The sequence below is a fragment of the Chionomys nivalis genome, chromosome 4, assembly GCF_950005125.1.
Source record: "Chionomys nivalis chromosome 4, mChiNiv1.1, whole genome shotgun sequence".
Lineage (NCBI taxonomy): Eukaryota > Metazoa > Chordata > Mammalia > Rodentia > Cricetidae > Chionomys > Chionomys nivalis.
This window is the reverse complement of record NC_080089.1, coordinates 71,726,534-71,752,896: the sequence shown is the minus strand read 5'-3', so window position 1 is coordinate 71,752,896 and position 26,363 is coordinate 71,726,534. Positions and strand designations below refer to the sequence as shown.

Here is a 26,363-nt window from a genome sequence, read left to right as displayed (position 1 = left end):
AAGGAGTGAGATGGATTTTGTTTTGTTTTTAATTAATTTTGGGGGTGTTTTTTGGTGGTGGGATGCTGCAGGGCTGAGGGGCAGATGTGGAGAGACAGAGAAGTGAACAGGATTGGGTGCATGATGTGAAATCTCCAAAGAATCAATAAAGAATTTGATAGTTCTCTGTGTAGCCAGTCATCATCAATCGTCAGTATGATTTATACTAATAAAAATTTGTACTATATTTTCCTAAAGAATACTGCTGTACCTTTTCTGTAGTGAAATATTTAAACGTAAGCACTTTTTAATGGCCTTCATTCAAAGTAAATTAATTTCTAGGAACTAGAATCAAAGTGAAATATAATTCTTCGTGCATATAAACTTATTAAATATATACATATGTCTAGATATAACTTATGTGGAAATCAACTTTATAATTCATATAAGTATCAAGTTAATGTATGAATAATTGAAATTAGAACAATATTTCCTCTTTAGAATATAATTACTCTTGACTTTCATGGTGTCTCAGCTTAATATCATCCATTTTAATGTAGTGCTTACTTTTGGTTTGTAGAGATCTATTGTCATCTGAAGGGATGGCTCATCTATGGTCAGAAACCAAGGTATGAAATCATACTTTCTGTAAATGCAATTACATTCTATAGAGTTTGGAACTTTAATTAATAAAAAAACATTTACTTGTGCCACAGCATGCATGTGGAAGTCAGAGGACAACTTTTGGGGGTCAGTTCTCCCATCCACCATATAGACTTTGGGAATTGAACTCCCCATACTTGGCAGCAAGCACTTTTACCTTCTTAACCATCTGCCTGGCCCCTAGGACTGTTTTTTGTTTTAAAAAAAATATATGGAAAGAGTATGACTCAATAGATAGAATGTAAAACTCAGATGTGATGTGCTCATTCAGCATTGCTTATAAAAGATCTTGAACAACTTCTGCCTTGTCGTTCCGCTGACTATTTGGAGGAATGACTCACTTCTCTGTGAACCATAATCCCGTAAAGTGAGATAAGTCCTGTGGTAGTCTGAAAGAAAATGGCCCCAAAGGAAGTGGCACTATTAGGAAACGTGTCACTGTGGGGGTGGGCTTTGAGGTCTCTTACTCAAGCTTCTCTCAATGTAGCTCTCATTTGACTTCCTGTTGCCCATAAGATGTAACACTCTCAGCTCAAGCACCACATCTGCCTGTGTGCTGCCATCTCCACCGTGCTGATGATGGACTGACTCTGAAACTAAACCAGCCACCCCAGTTAAGTGCTTTCTTTATAAGAGTGCAGTGGTCATGGTGTCTCTTCACAGCAACAGAAACCCTAATGAAGACAGGTCCTCTTCTAAAAAGCATAGGATGGAGATCATTCTTTTGCAAACTGGACACCCTGAGATCTCTAAGTTTCTATCCACAAAGCTCTTCTAAGTCAAGTGAACTGCACACCTCCAGGCCAGCAAAGGGCTGCTTGGCGCATGGTTGGCTAATGAGGAGAACTAAATTCTGTGATCAGAACATCCTGATTTAAACATTCACTAGCTGGCTGAATAAACATTCGTCTTTGGGATTCATTTTCTGTATTCCTGATTCCCTTTGTCCAGGTGACTTTTTAGGTGTTTCTTGCACAGTTCTGAGATTGCTGAAAATGCAATTAGATTAAGTTATTTAAAAATGCCTATTTTTATTTGTAGCAAAACAACAATTCCATATGTTACAAAATTGTTGGGGCTGGAGAAATGGCTCAGTGGTTAAGAGCTCTGGCTGCTTGTCCGGAATACTCAAGTGTAATTCCCAGCACCACATGGGAGCTCACAACTGTCTGTATCTGATGCCCTTCTCTAGCCTCCAGGGTACCAGGCATGCATGTGGTGCACAGACATACATGTAGGCAAAACACTCATACACATAAAACCCAAAAACCAAAATTAAATCAAGCAAAATTTCTGTTGTTAGAAGTGATTAGACTCAGTGGTTAAGAGCACTGGCTGCTCTTCCAGAGGACCTGGGTTCAATTCCCAGCACCTACATGGCAGCTCACAACTGTCTGTAACTCCAGTTCCAGGGGATCTCACATAGAAACGACAATGCACATGGAAAAATGTAAAAAGAAGAAATGATTAAACTCTTAATTAATTGGTAGTTTCAATTTTTTTCTCTAGCCAAAGACCAAAAGCACTGGTCCTGTAAACAAGGTTCAAACCAGATTCCACTCTGCAGAGAAAGAAAGGAAAACAAATTCAAGGTACAGTATAGTTTGCAGGCCTGACTCTCCTCAGTTTTACAGTCCATAGTATCAGCATTCTTAGTTATAAACTTTCTGTTTCTCCTGATTTTTAAAAAAAACCTCCAGTATAAAGCCCCTGTATCCCATGTATCCCATCATACTCAGTGATTTAAAGCAATTGCACTTGGAACTGTTTACAGCAGTTAATAAACATTTTATGTTCTCTAAAACAAAATCACTACCTTTCCATAAATTTTACTGTTGTTTTTAATGAGACATTATTGGAACTGGGACTGATATCTGGGTTTTATTTTGTTTAAAGATTTTTTTTTAAAAAAATGTATATGTATATATGTGTTTGTGTGACTCTATGCTACCTGTGTGTAAGTGCCCTTCCAGATCAGAAAAGGGTATCAGACTCCTCAGACCTGGAGTCACGGTGGTTGTGAGCTGCCATGTAGGTGCTGGGAACCAAACTTAGGTCCTCTGCAAGAACAAGTGCTCTTAAATATTAAGCTATCTTTCTAGCCCCTGGGGCCTGGGTTGGGTTCTTGTAAATAGATCAAATTATTTTCTAGCTTTTGACTGCTTGACAGAATGCCATACATTATTGTGTTTGTGAGATGGGAGTTGTTTGATAAGATATAAATTAGGTTATGTCATAATTATTATTTACATTCTGCTCGGGCTTATGATTTTTTGTTTTGTTTTGTTTTTTGAGACAGGGTTTCTCTGCATAACAGTCCTAGCTGTCCTGGAACTTGCTTTGTAGGCCAGGCTGGCCTTGAACTCGCTGAGATCCACCTGCCTCTGCCTCCTGAGTGCTGGAATTAAAGGCATGTACCACTACCCGGTGAATTTTTTTTTAATAAAAGGAAAAGACTTTGGTTGTAATAACCAGAAAGTTATTTAATCTTTATGTCATGACCTACTCAAGCTGGTAATTATAATAATGGGGAAATCTTTCCTAACTCTTGTGTATTTTAATTGCTTAAAAGGGAAAAAATAGAATTGAAGGGATAGAAGATAAAATTAACAAAAAGAGCCCGAAAAGATCATTGGCTAAATTGCATGTATCACTACAGAATTCCCTTGTCAGGCTTCACGGTCACTATTTAAATAAAAGGTGGTTATTACAAGAACTCAGAAGCATTTGCCTTGGTGTTAAAAGTAAGCTGAGCTTTCAGAATCACAGTCTTGGTGACATTCAATGTGTTTGCTCTGATTCAGGCCGCTGTGCCTTTGGAAGTGAGTTTTATTCCCTAATTCTTCCTCAACGTTAATGTTAAAAAGTTAAACCTGGTATTTTGGTCAACTTTGATTCTTGTTTCCCTACATTGAAAGTAAATGTTGAGTTTGGTAATTCTTTCTTAAGAGATGAAATTCTTTCCAGTTTTCAGTGTCAGGATATTACCTTGGGCAATTCTCCAGCAGCATGCAAAATGAAAACTGCAGGCCGGATCTGACCGGTAGGCCTGGACTTCCCCTCGTAAAGACTGATGGCTACTAAGACTCTTAGAGCAAAGTCCTTAAATGTTCCATTGTAGATTTCATCTTAAGTTCAATTTTATAACAGGTTTATCTGCTTTGTTTTTGGGCAAAGCTCCATCCCCTCCCCCACCATCCCATTTCTGCTCACATGTGTGCATGTTCTCCTTCTTAGTGTTAAGCTGAAATATCCCAGTGTGCAAACTGCCAATGATGTGGCCATCCCAGACGATTTCTCAGACTTCTCCCTTGCCAAGACAATTAGCAGAATTGAAGGGCAACTGGAAGAGGACAGCTCGCCGGGGCACGCCGATGACGACATTCTCTGTGGTGTCAGTAAGGACATTGGGACAGGTAGGTTTTCTTTTAGTATTACAGATACTCAGAGATTTGGGAGAACTATTTCTTTACATTTTTATTATGAATATGGATTTGTGTCTAGATAATAATAATCTAGAGAGATGTAGTGAATGGAAGGAAGATTCTAGGTAAATTTAAGTTGGCCAAATACTTGTTGACCAAGGGTGGTGGTTTGAGTTCACTGAACTTGCCTCTACTTTCTTTCTTTCTTTTTTCTTTTCGTTTTTCCTTTCTTTCTTTCTTTCTTTCTTTCTTTCTTTCTTTCTTTCTTTCTTTCTTTCTTTTTCTTTCTCTTTTCTTTTCGTTTTTCATTTTTCTTTCTTTCTCTTTCTTTTTTCTTTTTGTTTCTTTCTCTTTCTTTCTTTCCTTTTTTTCTTTTTTTTCTTTCTTTTTTTTTTTTTTTTTTTTTGAGACAGGGTATCTCTGTAGCTTAGGAGCCTGTCCTAGAACTTAGTCTGTAGATCAAGCTGGCCTCAAACTCAGAGATCTGCCTGTCTCTACCTCCTGAACACTGGAATTAAAGGCATGTGCCACCACTGCCTGGCTTTTGCCTCTACTTTCATCTCTGTTTGATATTTTATATTATAAAAGTCATGATTATAGTATTGTTTTGAGTTTATTTCAACTGAAATTAAAATGTCCCATAGTTTATCACTGAATAAAGTTTCTGAGTTCCTTTTATTTATTTTTATTATATTCTGTTTATTGTATGTTAAATCAATACATTGAAAAGGGTAAATGAATTGATAAAGCAACAGATAAGTAATGAAATTATGAATATATTTTTTCCTGGTTAACTTACACTCTGCATGTAACTAGCAAAGAAACTGTTTTAATCATCTAAAAAAATTGTATTCGTTAGCAGCAATGTCTCTAAAATTACTGAAATTATGAGGAGCCACCTGTGCTGTTGGAACAAAAAACCAGAACAATTGGAATGTGTGAGCATAGTTACTGTGAGCTGTATAATGAATTTGGGTGTGCAGTATAGTCAGCTGTGACTCCAGTCTGGCTACCTAACTCCTCTGTGATAACAGTTTCTCCATTTGAGAATCAGAGTTGGTTAAATGGTGTCTTGAACACAATGTATGCATCACAAGAGGCTGACAGTGTGTACTTTTCACATACACAGTTTATTGTTCACACATTAAAAGTGGGGAGGGGCAGAAAACTCGGAGCAAATGAATCTTAACTTCCTAGCTCTAAGTGATGCTGCTCGTGTCTGGGGATGGGGTTCACTCAGACAGTGGCAGTATCAGCACGAAATAGGTTGCAGGTCTTATAGCTCAGTGCACAGCAAACCACCTTGACTGCATCCACTGGTGAAGGAAGAACAGGGAGTGGGTGCTAGCTCTGAGGCAGATCATCCTTCAAAGCTCTGTTACTTGAGCTCAGTAGAGACCAGAGACCAGAAAGGCATGCTTCAGTTGTGCTTAGCCATTCAGACAGGGTGCCAGACAGTCAGAGGTCACCAACGTCGCTGAAAGAGTCCCTTATTGCTAGCACTGTAGTCTATGTGCAGTGCGGCACATTGGAGACCAGCCTCTGTCGGGCTGCCTGGCCCTTCTGTGACTTGTCTCCTCATTGCAGACATTTAGCCCTGCTTCTGATTGCTGTGAACCACCAGCTCCTAGGGCTTTGCTGCTTACACTCAGGTGCTTACTTCTGCTGTCAGCATGTTCTGATTGTCATGATGATTAGCAGGAGTGTCTCCATCTTATTTAATTCTTTTTCATTCTGAGTGTTCCCTACAGATGATCATAAAGTTTACCTCTGAAATTCTGATTCTCTGAAGAATCCTAACAGGTTGTGTGTAATGATGATTGAGCTACACCCTAGTCAGTCACAGAGGAAAGCAATTCATTCATGCATTTGTAGCATTTATTGACCTAATCAACCCTCTGGGACCATTAGAGGGAAGGACCGGAAGTGAATCAGGAAGTTGGTTGTCATTCTTCAGCTACCTTCCAGGACATGCTAGGCAGATGCTTGTTCCTGGAGACAGTCACCCACTGCCCTGTTACAGGCCAGAGATGCAGAAATTCAGGACCAGCTACAGACTTTACCATGAACACTGCTCCTTCCTGCGGCCACTGTCTCCATATCTTCCCTCCTCAGCGTGCGTGCCTGGGCGTCTTGTCCCAGGGAGAATATTCCTGTACTCCAGATGCTTACTTGGAATGGCTGGGTTGTGGGTGGGATAGAATGATCTGGAGTCAGTTTGGAAGCACAGATCGTAAGATCTGAAGCTTGATTTTTGCTAGAGAGGGTCTGCTTGTTTCTGTCAAATTCTTGGACACTGCTAGCCTGAGACTACTATAGATTCTAGTAGATATCTTCTGGATCACTGTGGTGGGTGTGAGTGCAAGTCTATAAATGTATACACCAGCTTTTTGGTGTGGTTCTTAGGAAGAAGGGTTTTTGTCCTTGTTCCTCTGTCTTTACTGACTCTCCATGGTCTGTGTGATCACCTGTTGCTGTTCTTTTCTGTTGTCTGACATGGGAAATGTTTAATGTTTATGGTGTTTCTACCATGGTCTCCTGTTAGATTGTCTACTGTATTTTACTCAAAATGTATGCTCTGTCGCCCAGTTGATAATGTCTTAGACTTGGGGGAAGAAAGCAGTCATGTAACGATTTGACTCCACAGAGGCTCAGCTCAGATTTCTAAAGGCCAAACTCCATGTGATGCAGGAGGAACTGGACAGCGTGGTGTGTGAATGCAGTAAGAAGGTAAGCAGGAATGGCTTCTCGCGTGCTCTACCGAAGACATGAGGGACAGTTTTAATTATACTTTTAGATTTCAATCCACAGTTAAATAATCAGATTTAAAAATTAAATATAAATACCAAACTTTATTCTGAAATGATGAATTACCACAAAGCTTAAGAATGTATCAAAATTGTTGACATTAGACCTTACTATTTTGTTTTGCTTTTTAAATCTGCTTTATTAGCTCCACAATATATAATAAGATTCTTTCCATGCATTAAATAAATTCTTCTAACAATAAAAAAATTTAAGACTCAATCAAAAACACAAGTTTCAATTAGAAGCTGGCATTAAGTGGAGACCCATGAGGAATAAGTAACATCAAAAATTTTACAACAGCTCATCACAAATATTAAGTTTTAGAAGCAGGGGTCCCTGTATTATCTTCAGAGAACACCAGGATTCAGGGCATAAAGCAAAACTCATCATGATGGTCATGGTGAGGGGGGCCAGTGCTAACTGCCCACAGACTATGGCTCAGCTGCCTTTCCCTCAACTTCTTCATGAGCTGTCTCACATCCTCCCCAAGCCTTTCCCTGTTCTCCTCTCTCATCCTTGCTGGGGCTCCAACCTATGCATCAGGTCCCCTCTATAGTGTACGATGGGCTGCCTAACAGGGAACCGCCTGCAACTTCCTGGGGCATAGAGTATTCACCTGCTTCAAAATCCACCAATCTGGGTGGTGGTGGTGGATGCCTTTAATCCCAGCACTCAGGAGGCAGAGGCAGGTGGATCTCTGTGAGTTCGAGGCCAGCCTGGTCTACAAGAGCTAGTTCCAGGACAGGACCACAGGCTGCTCCCTTTTCTTAGCATCTTGCGGCGTTTCTTCCTTTCCCTCCTTTTCCTGATGGTCATTTTCCATGTTGAGTTTTTTACCTCCTTGTTCCTCTTTGGATTCCATTTCTCCTGGGTCTTTTCCTTGCCGCATAGACCTTCTTTCATTTGTTGCTGCCAGACGCCACCACAACTCAGCTAGCAGACCTGCTCCGCTAGCCCAGGGCCCGATGCCAGCCTGCAGTGCGCAGGGAAGCACGGAGCTGGTGGCCAGACGGGAGTCAGAATTTACTATTTTAGACTTGCCAGATAATAAGCTATTCAGTATAAAATATCTGATTTCCATTTCCAATAGTAAATATCAGCCAGGCTTTATTCTCAGGAATTCATGTAAATATCTCATCAAAGACCGTCTGAGGCTCTTTTGTTTTCAGCTATAGTTTTGGTGTCAGATCTTATGTATTTTTTACATAGTTGATAATGTCTTATTGTAGGAGGATGAAATTCAGGACTTAAAGTCCAAGGTGAAAACCTTTGAAGAAGACTGTGTCAAACAGCAGCGAACAATTACTTCACAGCAGTCTCAGATAGAAAAGTATAAGAACCTTTTTGAAGAGGCAAACAACAGATGTGACGGACTTCAGCAGCAGCTCTCGGCGATAGAGAGGGTGAGTCTCCCACGTCTCCCGACTCAGCGCTGAGGACTCGCTGAAGCTGTTAGAACACACTCTGGTTAATAATTAGGAAAACATCCCCCTAAAACAGAGTATTTGACAACTCTTTGAGGTACATATACAGTAATCACCTCCTAGTAAAGTATGCAGTTCAGTGGCTTTTAGTATGTTCATAAATTCATTCTCAAATGTAGACCATATTCACAGCCTCCAAAAGATGACTCTTACCCTTCAGCCTCCACATCCCACATCTCATCCATGGTAGCCCTGGGTTATTACTTCTCTATTTTCTGTCTCAGTAAATCTACCTGTTCTGGAAATTTCCTTGTACATAGACTCAAATAATATACAGTCTTTGTGATTGACTTCTCTTATTAAAGAATTTTGCTTGTTTTTTTTTACTGTTCATTCATGTCACAACACTAATTGTTCAATTCTTCTTTAATTGTCAAGTATATTCTTTATATGTGACATATATTAAATTTATTGTTTATTTATCTTGAAATGCTGGGGTTGAAGCTGGAGCCTTTCTTTTTTTTCTTTTAAACACTGCCTGGCCCATTAGTTCCAGCCTCTTTTTGGCTAGCTCTTACATTTTGATCTAACCCATTTCTAATGTTCTGTGTAGCACCACGAGCTGGCTTACCAGGAAAGGTCTTAACCTGCGTCTGTCTGGAGTGGGAGTATCATGGCAACTGCCTGACTCAGCTTCTTTCTCCCAGCATTCTGTTCTGTCTACTCCGCCCACCTAAGGGTTGGCCTATCAAATGGGCCTAGGCAGTTTCTTTATTAATTAACCAATGAAAGCAACAGATTAGAAAGAAATCACTCCCACATCATTTCCCCTTTTTCTGTTTAAACAAAAAGAAGGCTTTCATTTTAACATAGTAAAATTACATATAGCAAAACAGTTATCAAGCAAGAATTACAGTTACAATATTCATATCTATTTTATCTTTTATCATAACTAAGGAAAACTACAACTATGTATCCATTCTTCAACTCCATCAAAGACTCCAGAAGGATATAATATTACCTAAGCAAACAAGAAATCCAAAACTCTAGAAATGACAGAGACATCTCGCTGCCTGTACAGTCACCCAAAGTTCTTTTGTACCATTGGGGCATCCGTCTTCGGCCTTCAGGCCCATAGTGTTCAGCAGACATTTCCATGAAACAGGAAATTTCAAAGACAGTTCAGTCATTTTCTGCTGTGTCCTGCAGAATGTCTCACAGACTCTTTCATGAGTCAGGAACCCCGAAAGACCATCTCACATTTAGGCAAGTTCAGCAGTCCTCTCTCTGTGGGTTCTCTGTGTCCAGTTTATGCAACAGTCCAGGCAAGAGCAGTTTCTTGCCCAGATGAAGCTGGAGCCTTTCACAGGGACAGCCGCCAGCTGTTTCCTAGTGCTGTTGCATCTGGTCCCTGTAAGCAGCGTGAGGGCCCAGGCTCTCCGCACCTCACCTGCCCCTCTTGGTTAGCATCCCACTGGTGTGAGCACTGACTGACGATGCACTCATTTCCCATTTATGGACCTTCCTTGCAGAAATGTTGTCCTTTGACTTACACACACACACGCATACACACACACATACACACCTGAGTGTTGTGACCCGTGTGTGCCCCCTCATATAAACATACACTTTCACACATGCAGTAAAGAAATTTAATAAAAGTTAACTTTACTGACTGGGTGTGATGACCTCTGTCTTTAATCCCAGCACTTGGGATTCAGAGGCAGGTGGGTCTCTGAGTTCACGGCCAGTCTATTCTATATAGCAAATTTCTGGACAGCCACTGCGACATAGAGAGACCCTGTCTCAAAAAACAAAACAGCAACAACAACAACAACAACAACAAAAAAAGCAACTTTATTTAGGAATATCTTAAAGACAATAAAATGTATTTGTTCTAAATATACACTTTAGTGAGTTAATTTGTCAACGTGGAGGGCTCAGATTTTGGAGTCAAATAGTTTGATTCCTGCCCTGCTACTACCCTATCAGTGGCAGTTTGCTTAACCATTCATGCTCAGTTCCCTTTCTGTAGTGTGTTCTCTGGCACATACCATAGTAAAGATTTCCTTTGTTCCCACACAGAGGACTAATGTAGTAGTGTTGTCTTCTGACAAGCTAATCCACTGGATACGATGGATGTGACATTAACCAATTCAGCTAATGTACAGGACATTTTTGTCCCCTGCCGGCTTCCTTTACATTCTTTCCCACACCATCCCAGGGAGATGCTGAGCCACGGTCTCTACTGCACACTGAGTTTTTGGTTTCAGTTTTTTGGTTTTTTTTTTAATATTCTAAAATTTCATATAGGTGTAGTCATTAAAGTACACTTTTTAAGTCTGGTCACTTTTGTTCAGCTGTTTTGTTTTTGTTTTTACATGCTCCATGTTTTTGTTTATTGCTCTGTATTTATTCACAAATATACCACATTTTAAAATTAGTAATTACAAATGATGTCACTGTGTTTCCATTTTTCGTAGACACATGTCTTTGTAAGTGCATGTCTATTCTCATGACGTTGGATAAATACCTATGAACAGAATTTCTGTATTTTTATGAGAAAGTCTATGTTAAAACATTTTAAGAAACTTCCAGGTGTGGTGGTACCTGTAATTAATCCCGTTACTCAGAAGGTAAAGTCAGGAGGATTAACAGAAGTTTGAGGCCAGCATGAGTCCTGCAGGGCTCATTAGCCACCCAGAGCTAATGAATTGTCTGGGGAAAAAAAACGAAAAAAGAAACAGCTAAATTACACAACAACAACAAAAAATAAACATGTAAGGAACCTGTTAATCTGTGTTCTAAAATGCTTGCCACACCTGGAATTCCTGCCTGTGTTCCGACCGTGTCCCCAGCTCGTGGTCCTGCCAACATCACTGCCTTAGCTCTTAGAGAGGGAGCAGTGTGCCTTTGCAGTGTGTGTGGGTGCTGATGTTGTCATGTGCCATGTGTGTGCTTCTCTGTGGTCTGTCTGCACATGTGACAAGACCAGGCTGGAGGGCGTTTCCTGCCTCGACTGTGATCCCCTCATGCATTGTACACTCTCTTGTCATTTGACTTTGCTTCTTTTTTTTGTTTGTTTGTTTGTTTTTTACCATGTGTTTCCAAAGGGCAGAAGTTTTAAATTTTTGGTAAATTTTATATATTATATTTTCTTGGAATTTCTGGTTTTTCATTCTGCCCAGAAACTTTTGCCTGCTCCAAAGCCATGAGAATCTTTCTTCTAAGCATTTCATGTAGTTTATATATATCAGCATCATATGAATCATATACATGTGATCTATTTAAAGTTAATTTTATGTATAGTATGAAATAAATGTCTTTTTTCATGAAGATAATAACATGGGAAATACTGATTTTCCTCATTTTATTATCATGTCATTGACTGTGGGGCCCAGTTCAAGACTTTTACAACAAAATTGAAGACTTGAGATTTTCTGTAAAGTTTTGTCTGGCAATGTGTTTGCTTGTTGCTGGTTTGTTTGTTTTTTGGTAGCAGCAATTTTATCTGTTTGCAGGATGCAGTGTGTCTTCTCTGCATGCTGTAAAAGTTACCAGGATGTAGTGTTGGGACTGATGGTCCAACCTTTTATTCCAGCTTGGATAATCCACCTGGGAGACAGAGACAGATAGATCTCTGTGAGTTTGAGGCTAGCCTGGTCTACATAGTGAGACTCTGTCTCAAAAAAAAAAAAAAAAAAAAAAAGAGTTACCAATGTGTGATTGGAAACAAATGTTTTCAAAGTTTTAAACTCGGTTTTGCTTTCTACTGTGCATTTTCTGCATTTTCTTAGGTGGAGAAACTCTGCTCTTCTTTCTCCTTGCTGCACTTTTCATGCTTTCAAGGAGGCAATGTTTTCAGCTTTCTGAGAAGGAAGTTACAAAGTCACCAGCAAAAGAGAAGGGCAAAGGTTTATCGCACTCCTCTTATCGCCGCTGGTGTGAAGCAGTCGGCACTGTGGGTTTTAAAACCAGTAGCTTTTTTTCCCATGTGAACAGTGAGCGAGCTGAGGAGCCATGGTCGCTGCCTCCCACAAAGCTGTGCGGAAGGCTGTGGCAGCAGATGGCAGCCAGGCGCAGCTTGGTTTGTTTAGAGACCTGCAGAAGGAGCAGCATGTGTTTTGTTTTGTTTTTCCCTTTAATTACTCAAAGCCACAGAGATGGGTTTCAAAGATGATGTGATACAGCCAAGGAAGAAATACTTAAAAAGACAAACGTCGCACTCAAGTGAGCTCCGTCTGCAGTGATTGTTACATTTACCAAGTGCTTTTTGGAGACTCTGGGCCAGCCAGACCATTGTGTGTTGTATGGGGTACAGTACGGGTATTCAATACTACAGGACAAGCCTGAGTCATTTTTAATTATTAATTATTGTTAATAGTAAATACTTGTTATTTTATTATGTATATATATTAATTTTATATATATACCTGCTTACCTGTATGTCCAAGACCAGAAAAGGGCATCAGTTTCCTGGAACTAGAGTTCCAGGCAGTTGTGAGTCCCAATATAGGGGTTAGGAACCAAACTTTTTGTTTGTTTGTTTGTTTTGTTTTTTTTGTTTTTCGAGACAGGGTTTCTCTGTAGCTTTGGAGCCTGTCCCGGAACTCCCTTTGTAGACCAGGCTAGCCTCAAACTCACAGAGATCCCCCTGCCTCTGCCTCCCGAGTGCTAGGATTAAAGGCATGCGCCATCACTGCCCGGCTGGGAACCAAACTTGGTTCCTCTGCAAGAGCAGCAAATTCTGTAAGCACTGATACATCTCTCCATCCTTTATAAAAGATATTATTAGTGCCTTTTACATGCAGCTACAATGCTGGAAATGAAAACAGCTGATAACTTTAAAAGTTTACATTTCAGTGGGAGAACCAAGCAAGTGAATGGTTTTGGTACCTGCTGCAAATGGTGTGCTAGCCTTTATCAGGCTACTCTAGAAGTCCTGAAGGAAAGACACCAAATCCAACCCATGTCTGCTGTAAGGACTAGGGACATTACCAGGAAGGAGTTCAAGCCCTACTGAGCACCCAGGTGGAGACTGGGCACCATGTGTAGGTGCTAATTAGGTAACTGGGGACTGGAGGCAGAGAACTCCAGGTCCAGGGAGAGATCCCAGCAGTGCTGTTGGAGCCCCTGATGGAGCAAGTGTGGCGGGGAGGGGCCTGTTTACCACAGAGTTCACAGTTCATGAGATAGATTGTTAGCTGTCCCTTTTCAGCAACAGACTACTGTAGAATATTGGCCCAAATACAAGGCCCTCATACTTTGCAAGATATGCTGTTTCTGCTCAAGTTGGCTAATTCCTAGTGGGGTTAATATGCGACCCTCCATTTGTCCTTCGTTTCTTCAAGCGGTAGACTTTGTCAGTTCTCCACAAGAGCAATATTCATGGGCAAACGGTATCTAACCAGGACTTTTGAGAGATTTCCAGAAGACCTCGAGTGAGCTAGGCTTAGAGGCGTATGTTGTATGGTATTGTGTTTGTGTTCTGACAGTAAAGCTTTTGTGGAGATCAGAGAGCAGAGCTAGCTACTAGTGAACCATAGAAGCTGGGCAGTGGTGGCACACACCTTTAATCCCAGCTCTTGGGAGGTGGAGACAGGAAGGGATAAGGTGGGGTGGAGACAGGATCTGAGCCCCTTTTGGACTGAGGAACGAGAGGGGAAGGAAGCAGCTGGCAGCTGCTCCTGGTTCTCTGATCTTCCGGGTTTCCCCCCAATAGTTGATAATTAATAAAGAATAACAATTCTTTATTATTAAGAATAAGATTAATTAGATTAATGCTTCAGGCATATGCTTATAAACTCAACACTCAGGAAGCAAACACAGAAGGGTCTAGAGTTTCAGCCCAGCCTAGGCTGAACGTACAGCAAGATCCTGTCTCCTAACAGTTCAGTTTTAAAATATTTACTCCTAAAATAAGTATGGACAATAATTATACAGCGTTTTGAATCAACATGAGGCAGAAAATATTAAACAAAAGAACAACATTTGTTGTGGTTGGAGAGATGGCTTAGTGATTAAGAGCACTGGCTGTCCTTCCAGAGGACCCAGGTTCAATTCCCAGTACCCACATAGTAGCTCACCACCATCTGTAGCTCCAGCTCCAGGGGTTCTGAGGCTTTCTTCTGGGCACATGCAGACAACAACACCCTCCCACGCTGAAAACTAGAGAATAGAATTAAAAAACTGCAAAAGCATTCGCAGCTACATCTTTAGGAGTCTTAAGCATTCGCAGCTACATCTTTAGGAGTCTTAAGTATCTGCAGCTACATCTTTAGGAGTCTTTCCGGTGCCAGTTTCGGGTGGCACCCTCCTGAGAGCTGTGTCTCTTGGTGCTTGGCCTGCAGCCCCATGTGAGTAAGAGCAGGAAGCATGGAAATGAGACAATGCAGAATGTAAAAGGGGACTGATGGTATTTCAATATTCTGTATTTTTTAACTACACAGGAATTAGAAAATAAAAGAAGATTACAAAAACAGGCCGCTACAAGTCAAAGTGCCACAGAAGTTCGCCTGAATCGCGCTCTTGAAGAAGCGGAGAAGTACAAAGTGGAGTTGAACAAACTCAGGCAAAGTAACAAGGTGCACAAAGCCGGGTAGCTCCCGTAGGGCGGAAACCGGGCCGGGTTTATTGCTTCTTGTGGTGGTGGGTGGGGCGGGACGGGACACACAGGCCAAGGTGCTCCTGTGAAGGCCAGAGGACAGCTTCACGGGGTTTGTCACCTCCTTCTCCCTCTTGTGTGCAGTCAGGGGTCTAAATCAGATGATGAATCTTACATGTTAAACCTTTACTCCCTGAGCTGTCTCACCAGCCCAGAAAATAACCTCACTGGCCCCTGTGAAATTTAAATTTCTTGAGTGCTGGGCAGTGGTAGCTGACACCGCTAACCTCAGCACTCCAGGAGGCAGAGGCAGGTGAATCTCTGAGTTTGAGGTCAGCCTGGTCTACAGTACAAATTCCAGAATCCAGGACAGCTAGGGCTGTTACACAGAGAAACCTTGTCTTGAAAACCAAAATTTTTTTTTCTTGTGTCGTGATGAATGTTCTCTTTTCAGAAAAAAAAATTTTTTCTTAATAATCGGTACATTTTCCACTAGTTAGGATTTTCCACTAATTAGGATTTTGTTTTGGCTGTTATAATTGGGTGACTGCATACTCCTTTGGAGGATTCTTTCATTTCTTCACATAATCTTTAGAGGGCTATGTTATATGTCAGATTCTTCCTGAACCCTGTGGATAAGCCATGAAAAGTAAGCACCTTTTGTATGTCGCCTTCTCTGAACCTCAGGCTTCTGCTGTGCAGAGGGAGATGTATTACAGAGCCACAGGTCTGAGCCTTGAGCTCTGGGGGCTTTGTTAAGTACAGACGGCTGGATCCTACCCTTGGAGGCCTGAAAATCACAGCGTCACTATGGGTGGTAGCACCTGTTGGAGAGGGCCGCTGCCACACCTCCAGTGGCAGCCAGTTCCTTGAGTATCTGTTGATCCTCGATGAATGGAGGTGGATACTGATGCCAGAACCTTTCATAGTCTGTACAATTAGTTCCGCATCAGTCTGACGGAATTGCTTCCTTATGACATTTAGTAGCTTAACAATGACTTAGGAACCACCTTATTTCTATTTCATAACTGATGGTAGATTCTGAATTGTCTCAGTAACACTGGAAATAAGAGACCTTGACTAGTCTTCTGAAATGATTAGCAGAAGCCAACACGTGACACCTTAACTATAACACCTTAATGATTCCATCTGAGGCACCTGCTGCAGCAGGCCAGCTGCTCCATGTTTATAGGCCATCAGCGATGATCTAACTGAGATAAGTCATCTTCACATTTCGGTACTCAGCATGTTGCTATGACTTAAGAAAGCAAAAGGCATAGTAACGGTATCGGGATTTGCCCTTCTGGTTGCTGATCTGATCTCTGACTTGCCGCACACGTAAGAAAAATAGAAAGGAAAGCTGTTTTCTTTTCAGTAAGTGACTTTCTTTCTGTCCAGCAGTGTTGAAAATTCAAGTAATGAAGACTTGGTAGCCATACCTTTAACCCAAGTACTCCAAAGGCAGAGGCAGGCAAATCTCTGTGAGTTCAAGGCCAGCCTGAACTACAAAGTGAGTTTCAGGACAGCCAGGGCTACATAGAGGAATCCTGTCTCAAAAAACAAGCAAACAAACAAACAAAAAGAGACTTGGTATGTGAACACTTCCATAAACCACCAGGAATACAAAAACTTGGATGTATGTAAAATTGACTCAAATTATTTCAAAGTTTCAAAAGCTATTTTAGTGAGACAGCATCTCAAAAAAACAGAGGAAAAAAAAGTTATATATTTATGACTCATTTTTTAAATTTTTACTTATTTGTGTATTTTTAGGGCTTGTCTCTGGGCATGCTTAGGCTCCGCAGTTGTGGTCTTTTCTCTTAGCATCTAACCTGTGTGTAACTCTTCTTTGGCGAGGAGGGATTTTCCCATTTCATCTTTTGTGTCTTCTTACTCCTCTTAGACATATGATTAGGTAAATTAAAACTTTCCGGTCTGTGTGTTTGAAACGTGACAAGAAAAGAGTAAGGTTTACATAAAAGAGAACAAGATTCCCTCATAGTCATCAGAAACTTAAAGATCTGTTTTTAAAATAATGACAAATTATTCTCCACAGAGGCTCAGAAACAAAACAATAGCTTTAAAGTAAAAATAACCTTTTGAACTGAAGTCAGTCACCCTAGCCAGATATAAGGATGCAGGAATCTTAGTGTAAGGCTGTGGTGTGTGTGTGTGTGTGTGTGTGCACATGTGTACACACACATTTGTGTTTATGTGTGTTGAAGGCCAGAGGCTGACACTGGGTGTCTTCCCCAATCTCTCTACCTTACTCCTTGCTACGAGGTCTCACTCTGAACTGAGAACTGGCCCGTTTCCTTAGTTGACCCGAATAGCTGGCTCCCAGAATGTACATAGGCAGCACTACTTACATGGGGGTTAGGGATCCAAACTCTGGCCTCACACTTAACCAGTGACCCATTATCTGCGCCCTCTCTTCTCTCTCCTCCTCTCTCTGGGATCATAGTGTCCCTCACGTCTTACACTGTGTCCTTCAAGGCTGCAGAGTTGTCACTGTGGAGCCTGCTCAGGGAAGAGGGGTGAAATGGACATCTACCTAGAAATGGCATGTGATGAGGTGGCTGTTTGACATATGGGACCAAAGTCCATGTTCCTTCATTTAGAAGTGATAATTTCTGATTCTTTTTAAATTCATTTAGAAATATTGCCAGGCCGTGGTGGTGCACGCCTTTAATTCCAGCACTTGGGAGGCAGAGATAGGCAGATCTCTGAGTTTGAGGCCAGTCTGGTCTACAAAACAACTTTCAGTACAGCCAGGACTGTAATAGAGAAACCCTGTCTTGAAAAACCAAAAAAAAAAAAGAAAGAAAGAAAGAAAGAAAGAAAGAAAGAAAGAAAGAAAAAATGAAGTTAAAAAAATAAAGAAAGAAAAAAGGGGAAAAAAGAAATATTTATGAGGTCCTGTTAGGTACTGTACCACCCAGAGGTTTATGGGAGGTGTAGATAGATGGATTGAGATCAGTGTAGTCCTGGCATTCATGTACTGAAGCCGACTGAGTGCATAAGGAAGTGCTTAGATAATCAGTCAGGCAAACTGATCGTGCCCTTGCACTAGTCCATGGGGCAGAAGCTGTGGAGGGTACATGGTGTTCTGAGCAGGCAGCCAGACCATGACATTTGTTTTCTAAATGTAGTCTAAGCTAAAATTGGAATAATTTGTAGCAGTTAGGTCCCAAGGAAAAGATTATGAACAGAAGGAATAGTGTGTAGAAATGTCCGTGTGGCAAGAAAGAGGAGGAAGGCATCATAGATGTGAAGGTAGGAGCAGAAAGCAAGCCACAAACACTGGAGAGCCCCTGAAGTCATTTACCTGGCTCGCTAGGCCATGCATCGGTCTGGAGCTCGTTCACAGCGCGTGCAGAGCAGCTGTGGTTCCTCTGGCCATCCAGTAGGGAACTTGTTGCAGGGCCCAAAATGGAGGCAGACAGGCTGGGTCTCTGGAGCATGGGCTCAGTGTCAGACAGTGTAGGTTTGACTGACTGATGGCAGCAAAAATAGAAATTAATTGAGTATCAAAAATTGTATTTAAGAGAGAAAACCACAAGGACTGGGCTTTGAAAGGGGGAAGCCTTAGGTGGTATTTTTTTTAAAGTTTTATATTAAGTGCATGTGTGTATGTCAGGGGGGTGGGGTATGTGCACATGAGTTCAGGTGACTGAGGAGGCCAGAACAGAGAGTGTTGGATCCCTGGAGCTGGAGTTAACTACAGCTGTTGTGAGCTCCCTGATGTGGGTGCTGGGAACTGAACTTGGATCCTTTGTAAGAGCAGCTAATGCGTTCTTAGCTATGGAATCACCTCATTGGCTCCAGGGCTTTTTTACTTAAGGTTTTTTTTCCCTTAAACTTAGGTACTGCCATTACTGAAATAGGAACGACTTGAGTAGGTTTAGGGAAGGACAGCTGTAGTGCATGCCAGCAGGAAATAGTGAAGATGAGGCAGGAGGGTTCGGGAAGAAGCTATGAATTATTTTAAGATATTGTAATACTGAAGTTATTCCGAGGAACCCGAGAGGGGATATCAAGATGTAAGCATCTGCACAGAGCAGATGAGTGAGAGGGAGAGAAGCCAGGGTGTGGCGGAGTGGCCGCCGCTGTGAGTGCCGACAAGGTGCTGAGTGAACAGCAGAGCTGGGCTCAGAAATGTTTCCGCAGGGTGGTAAGGAGGCTGTGCTCGCTCTGTGTGAGATTCAAACCGGGTGAGATGAGGAAACCGAGTGAATGGATGTGAAGTGTAGACGTGGAGGGAAATACAAAGTTGACCTAATTTTTAAATAAGGTCATTTAAATATGGTGAAGTGAAGATTGATTATGTATAGCTTGAGTCTTGGCTCCTAGGCATTCCCATGACCATAGCTCAGTTCACTACAGAACATTCTCCTGCTCAGAAAGATCCTTGTGTCCTACTGAGACCCTTCCCAGAGGTGCAACTGCACTGCCGTCCTATCCTAAGTTAAACACAAGTGGACTCTGCGTGGGCTCTTGGGATTGGATGCCTGCTCTGTGCGGGAGTCGGAACTGACCTGTGCTGGGGTTTTCCCTCCACCCCTCTTACCAGTGAGTTACCACTGCTCTTGTCAAAGAATCAGCTTTTGTTTTTACTTCAATCTGCTCTGTTTCCCTGACATATTCCTTTCACTTCTGCTTTCTTGTTTGGGTTTTAATTTGCTCTTTTGTCTCTAGCTGAAGCTGAACCTTAGATCGCTGATTTTAAACTTTGTTTTCTAAAGCATTTAGAGCTACACCTGTCTTTAAAGTGGTGTTCTACATTTGTCTGACAATTTTTGGCCTGCTTGTTTGTTTGTTTGTTTGTTGTGTTTTTTCGAGACAGGGTTTCTCTATGTAACAGCCCTGGCTGCCTGACTGTCCTGGAACTCTCTTTATAAACCAGACTGCCCTCGAATTCTAGAGAGCTACTGGTTTCTGCTTCCTGAGTGCTGGGATTAAAGGTGTGCACACCATGCCCAGCAAATTTTTGGCCTCTTTAATGTATATATACACACACACATATTATACTGCGAAGACATAACTATATATAATAAACCTGTACATGCTTGGTGTAAAATGTGGTTGAATTTGGCGATTACAGCTTGGGATAGAGGCACGAGTGGCTGTATTCAGGCATTGTGTTCTCAGTAGCACACACAATGATGCTTTAGGATGACATTCTCATGGATATATATTTCACATGTGTCATAGCTTACTTACAGTCACCTTTCCATTGCCCTCTCCCTTCTTCCCCTCAAGCGGCTTCCCCTTTGCTTTAATGTCATGTAGATGCATATATAAATCTAGACTCTTCACGAGAGGAAACAAGCATTATTATCTGATCTGGCTTAATTCACTGCTACAATGAACTCCAGTTGCATCCATGTTCCTGCAAATGACATAATCTCATTCCTCCATACTATATCTCACATTTCTTACCGATTTATCTGTTTATGGGTCTCTATGGAGGTTCCCTAACCTGGCTATTGTGAACCATTCTGCATTAACATGGATGTGCAAGTATCTCTGTGGCATGTTGACTTAGTTTCCTTCACATGTATACCCAGGGTGGCACATCTGGATCTCATGTAATTCTATTTTTATTGTTTAGAAACCGTCATACTACCTTCCCAGTTTAACACACACACACACACACACACCTGCTCGTGAATCGGACCTTCTCTTGCCCACATCCACACTTATCTTGCTGCTGTTCTGACTGGGGTGAGATGGGGCTCACTGTAGTTTTCATTTGCATTTCCCAGTTGGCCACAGATGATGAATACTTATTCTTATATTTATTGCATTTGTATTTCTTTTGAGATTTGTCTGTTCAGTTAATTTGCACAATTAATTATATGGTTTGAGGTTTTAGTTCTTTATAGATCCTGGATATGAATCCCCTTTCAGAATCAAATGGCTAGATCTGTGAGGAAAATTAAAGTTATATGTATATATGCCGTGTGTGTACAGTTGCCCATGGAGGCCAGGAAAGGGTGTCAGATCCCCAGGGCCTGGAGTTACAGGTGCTTATGAGCTGACATACGGGAGCTGGGAACTGAACCTAGGCCCTCTGCAAGAGCAGCGAGAGCTCCTAAACTAAGCCATCTCTCCAGCTTCGTTTCTTGTAGTTATTTAAAAAGTATTTCTTTAAATGATATCCAACTGGTCTTTTTATTTCCTTCATTCTCTGAATTAGGTTCAATTTCTTTTTTTTTTCCAATTTGTTTCTTTTGCTAATTTTCCTGCTTGGACGTGGAAACTGCTGCACTGGAACCTCTCCTTCTGTCTGACAGAAGAGCTTAACCTGGGGATTTTACTCTATGTATGCTGTTGGTGAATTCTGGCAAACTTTGATTTTGATTATTTTTAAAGTTTTCATCATTCTGTTTAAAGCACCAATTCTCCTTCTGTCTTCTCCTTGGATCCATGCCCTGTTTAGAAGTTTGCCAGTCTATTTCCACACATTAGGGCATCCCCCAGATAGTTTTCTTAAGGGTTTCAAGTTAATCCCATCACGGATAGGACATCCATGATATGTTTGGATCTTTATAGGTTGGTGCAGGCTTGTTTTATGATCCCGAATATGGCTGAAGAAAGAGATGCTCCATGTGCCGTCTGCCTTTGTTGCACGGAGCCGTCCTCAAGCGCCAGCCATGCCAAGCTACTTGACAGTTGTCATGTGTCTGCACTTTCACATACTTTCTGTATCTCAGTGAGCAAGGAGGCGCATAAATGACACTGGATCTGTCGTTTCCTCTTGAGCTCCATCCACATCTGCATCCTGTTTGTCAAAGCTGCTACCAGACAGAACATTCAGTATTGTTGTGTCTTCTTGATGAATCGGCCACTTCCAAAATGACTGTTTTTACTCCTGGTGGAGCCCGTGCCTTGGTATTAAAGTAGCCTGAGCTGTACTCAGTTACCACTGCCGTGTCTTCTGTCCGTTTCCCATGTCACTGTAGACAGCATAGCTGGGTTTGGCTTCTTTCTATCCAGCCTAGCAGTCTCTTGTTAATTGGAAGTGTTTATATGACATTTAATATTATTCCTAACATGGACGGCTTATCTGATATCAACACTGTATTCCTTTTACTGGCTCATTTGCACTTGAGTATTTACTACATCTTTAACTATGCTCAGGTAACACAGAATTCATAGATCACCTAGGAACCTTATAAGCAGTTATCTTACCCTCTTTGCTATTGCATTGATTTTTATGGCAAAGCACACATAAAATTTACTTTCCTAAACATTTTTAAGTATAAAATAATTATTATGGAATCAGTCTTTACACTTTTTATCATGGAAAAAAAGGAAACTCAGTACCCCATTCCCCAGGCGCTGGCAACACCATTCTGTTTCTTTTTTTTTGTTGTTTTGTTTTGTTTTGTTTTGTTTTGTTTTTTCGAGACAGGGTTTCTCTGTGGTTTTGGAGCCTGTCCTGGAACTAGCTCTTGTAGACCAGTCTGGTCTCGAACTCACAGAGATTCACCTGCCTCTGCCTCCCGAGTGCTGGGATTAAAGGCGTGCGCCACCACCCACCATTCTGTTTCTATCTGTGAAGCTGACTTCTGTAGGTGTCTCCTCCTAGGAGTAGAATCACATATTTGTCTTTTTTGATAGGATTATTTAATTTAATACAGTGTTCTCAGGATTGTTCCATCTTTTCAAATTTGATTCCTTTAGAAGGCTCAATAACATTCCTGTTATATATATGTGTTTTCCGAGACAGGGTTTTTCTGTAGCTTTGGAGCCTGTCCTGAAACTAGCTCTTATAGACCAGGCTGGCCTGGAACTCACAGAGATCCGCCTGCCTCTGCCTCCCAAGTGCTGGGATTAAAGGTGTGCACCACCACTGCTGGGCTACAACCTGTCATATTTACATGCCACTTTTTGTTTGTGGATGCTTAGATTTTGAACTGTTGGCCTCTAGGAACAGAGACGCCCAGACCTGAATGAGGTCTTGCTTTTGTTTGGGGTATATGTTCTGAAGTGGTATTGCAGGATCAGAGGCGAATGCTCTTTAGTTTTGGTTTCCATAGCAATTTTACATATCTATTTGTGATATAGAAATGACCAAGTGTTCCCATATCGTCAACTTTTGTTATTTTGATTTTTATTAATACCAGTCATCCTATTGGGTTTGATTGTTTTGCATCTCTCATTATAAGTAATTGTTCAGCATCTTGTATTTAGCAACCATTTGTCTGTCTTCTTCTCTAGAGAAACATGCAGTCAAGCCCTTTGTTAATTTTTACATTTTATTGTGTATTCTGGACGTTAGGCCTTATGCAGATGTATGGCTTGCAAATATTTTTCCCATTCAGCAGATTGCCTTTTCACCTTTTGTTGTATCCTGTGTGTCCTTTGTTCGATACAGTCCAGTTTACTTTTCCTTTGTTGCCTGTGCTTCTCTGCCAAAATCCAGTGTCATTAAGTTTTTTAGTTTCAGTCTTTTTGCTCAAGTCTTTATTCCATTTTACACACACACGCATGCATACTTCTGGAGCACTTGCTGTTTTTTCAGAGGCTTCAGATCTTACAGCCAGCTGTGACTCCAGTTCCAGGGGATCTGACACCTTCTTCTGTATGAGGTGCACAGGCTACATGCAGGCAAAACATCATATACATAAATAAAACTTTAAAAAAAAATACAAGTAAATGTCATGGACTCAGAAGAAACCCTCACATACATGAGCAAATAATTTTTTTGACATAGGTGTTAAACAGTCAGGAAAGAACAGTCTCTTGAAAAATGGTGCTAGGAAACTCTGCAACCTACCCCCATGCATGCATGTGTTCATGTGTGTGTGTGTGCACATACATGCACATCAATGGTACACTGTTCTAATTGTTCTTAAAATATTACGATTTGATGTCAGGAAGCATTATTTTTGTATGTATTCATTCACTCATTCATTTTGATTCTTTCATAAGTGGAATTGTTTTCCTTTTTTTCTGAGCTGTTCACTTTAGTATGTAGAAGCAACCCTTTTTTCTGTTGCTTTTGTAGCCTGCAGCTTTGCTGAATCCATTTTTTGGTTATCATGATTTTCTTATAAATCTTTAGGATTTCTATATCTGAGATCTTGTCATCTATGAGGAATCTTCTTCCTCTCCAGTGTGGATGTCAACTGTTCTGTCCCAATTGCGGGGCTACAAGTCCCAGTGTTGTGTGCAACAGAGGTGACAAAAGCGAGTGCCTTTGTCTGGTTCCTGAGCAACAGCGAGGCTTCCAGTCCACTGTTTGTGAGCTGTGGGCTTTTCACATATGGAGTTTTGTATCTGGGGTAGTTTTCTTATATTTAATACTTTATTTTTCTCATGAAAATATATTGACTCTTGTCAATAATCATGTGTTTCTGCTTTATTCTGTGAATATGGAATACTAGCATATTAACATTGAGTTTTATGTTGAACCATCCTGTTCTGGCAATAGATTCCACTTGGCCATCATCTGTAAACCCTTAATGTACTGTTGAGTTTGTTTTGCATCAGATTTCATCAGTGATACGGATCTGAGGTTTTCTTGTAATGCCTTCAGTCTGACTTTGGTTCATGAGTAATGTTTCCCTGAGAATGGCTTTAGATGTTGTTGTTTGGATATAGCTTGATTTTGTTCTTCAGTGGCTTGAGTATTATTACTAGAAGATGGGTCCCAATCTGGGTGGTGTTAGGAGGTGGTATGGAACATTTAGGAGGTGTGACCTAGGAGGTCCTTAGGTCATTTGGGAATATGCCCTCAGAGAGGACTAAGGCCATAGTTTTTATCTGCTTTTCTCTTGAACACATCCCTGCCTCTGCTGTCCTGTATGCCATGAGGCCCTCATCAGAGCCAAGCTATTGCTGGATCCATGCCCTGGAATCTGCAGAACTGTGAGCCTAATAAACCACTTTGTGGGCAGGAGAGATGATCAGCAGTTTAGAGCACTTACCCTTGCACAGGACCCAGGTTTGTTTTCCAGCATCCATATGATGGCTCACAACTACCCATAGCTCCAGTTCCAGGGGATATGACACCCTCTCCGGGCCTCCACATTCATACAATCCTTTTTATTTCTGTAAAGTCAGCTGCAGTGGCCCCTCTGTGGTTTCTGGTTTTATGTCAGTTTTACGGAGTTTTTTTTTGCCAGTGTTCCTAAAGGTTTATTGATAGTCATGGGAGCAAACTTTTTAAATATGTTTGTCTGTTCTATTAATCCACTTACATGTGCTCTCAAATTTATCATTTCCATTTCTGCCAGCTTCAGTTTGTTTCTTTCCCTACTATGAAAAGTTAGGATTGAGATCATTCCTCAATCTTCAGGCTTTGACTATCCTGCCTATGGATGTCATAGTCTAACCTGTGTATGTTGGTGCTTGAAGAGATTTTTTTAAATATTCTTTGAAAATTGAGTTATTACATTTTGGTTCCTTTTTAAAAAATTATTTTTGTATGTTGTATGTGTGTCCTCTGTCTGCCTATACACTTGCAGGCCAGAAGAGGGCATCAGATCCCATTATAGATGGTTGGGAGCCACCATTAGTTGCCAGGAATTGAACTCAGTACCTCAAGAAGAGCAGCCAGTGCTTTTAACAACTGAGCCATCTCTTTAGCCCCTATATTTTGGTTCTTGAATGTCCCTGAAAGCTTATGTTGAAGGCTTGTTTGGTCCTGTGTCTGTACAACTGGGAGGTGGTAAAACCTTTAGGAGATGGTCCCTGGCAGAAGGTCATTGGTACTTGTGACGGGAATACTGGGAACTGAGCCCTTTCCTCCCTTTGCTTTCCTGCTTCTTTGAAGTCCAGTGTTGTCCTCTGCTGTGTGACATACTGTTTACCAACACCCAGGGCACCTGGGCCAGCCAATGTGGAAAGTGCTGGAGCTGAGCAGAGCAAGCCCCTCAAGTTGTTGTGGGCATTTTGTTCCAGGGCCAGGAAGCTGACTCCGTTTGTGCTTAGTTCATACAGATTTAATTTCTAGCTTCAGCCACTGTTACAGAAGACACTTTATGATTTCAGTCTTCTTGAACTTGTTAAGATTTGTGGTCTACCATGATTTGTTCTGGAAAATGACCTGGTTGCATTTGAGAAAACTGTATTTATTCCTCTATTGTTGGGAGTTGTATCTCAGTTCCAGTTCATCTGTCCCCCATTTTCTTATTGATCTGTTTAGTGACTATACATGACTGATAGTAAGATACTGAAGTTTCTGCTTTTACTGTAGTGACCTCTCCCTTTCAATCTGTTCGCGTTTGCTTCTTAGGTTTAGGCATGCTTATATTTGATGCACCTTTCACAACTTAAGAGAATGGACCCTTTTGTCAGGATGTAATGTTCATGCCTCTTCATAATTCTGACTGGGGAACAGCTCTACAGACATCAGACAAAAATAGGCTAATTTCTTTTGGCTACTATTTCTTTGGATTATCTTCTTCCATCCATGGTACATGTCTTTAGAACTAGTCAGTTACC

The 26,363-nt window shown here is 41.2% G+C and overlaps 1 protein-coding gene and 1 pseudogene across 1 annotated transcript in view; one reads left to right on the top strand and one right to left on the bottom strand.

Annotated features, from left to right (window-relative positions):
• Positions 1 to 26,363, top strand: part of Tex9 (testis expressed 9) — a 39,779-nt gene that overhangs the window by 10,288 nt on the left and 3,128 nt on the right. The window contains exons 5-10 of the mRNA XM_057768268.1: positions 560 to 608; positions 2,152 to 2,234; positions 3,880 to 4,058; positions 6,715 to 6,797; positions 8,105 to 8,278; positions 14,749 to 14,883. Coding sequence (XP_057624251.1) covers positions 560 to 608; positions 2,152 to 2,234; positions 3,880 to 4,058; positions 6,715 to 6,797; positions 8,105 to 8,278; positions 14,749 to 14,883 — 703 coding nt within the window. The remainder of the gene's footprint in view (positions 1 to 559; positions 609 to 2,151; positions 2,235 to 3,879; positions 4,059 to 6,714; positions 6,798 to 8,104; positions 8,279 to 14,748; positions 14,884 to 26,363) is intronic.
• On the bottom strand, positions 7,240 to 7,737 carry LOC130873431 (protein BEX2-like; annotated as a pseudogene).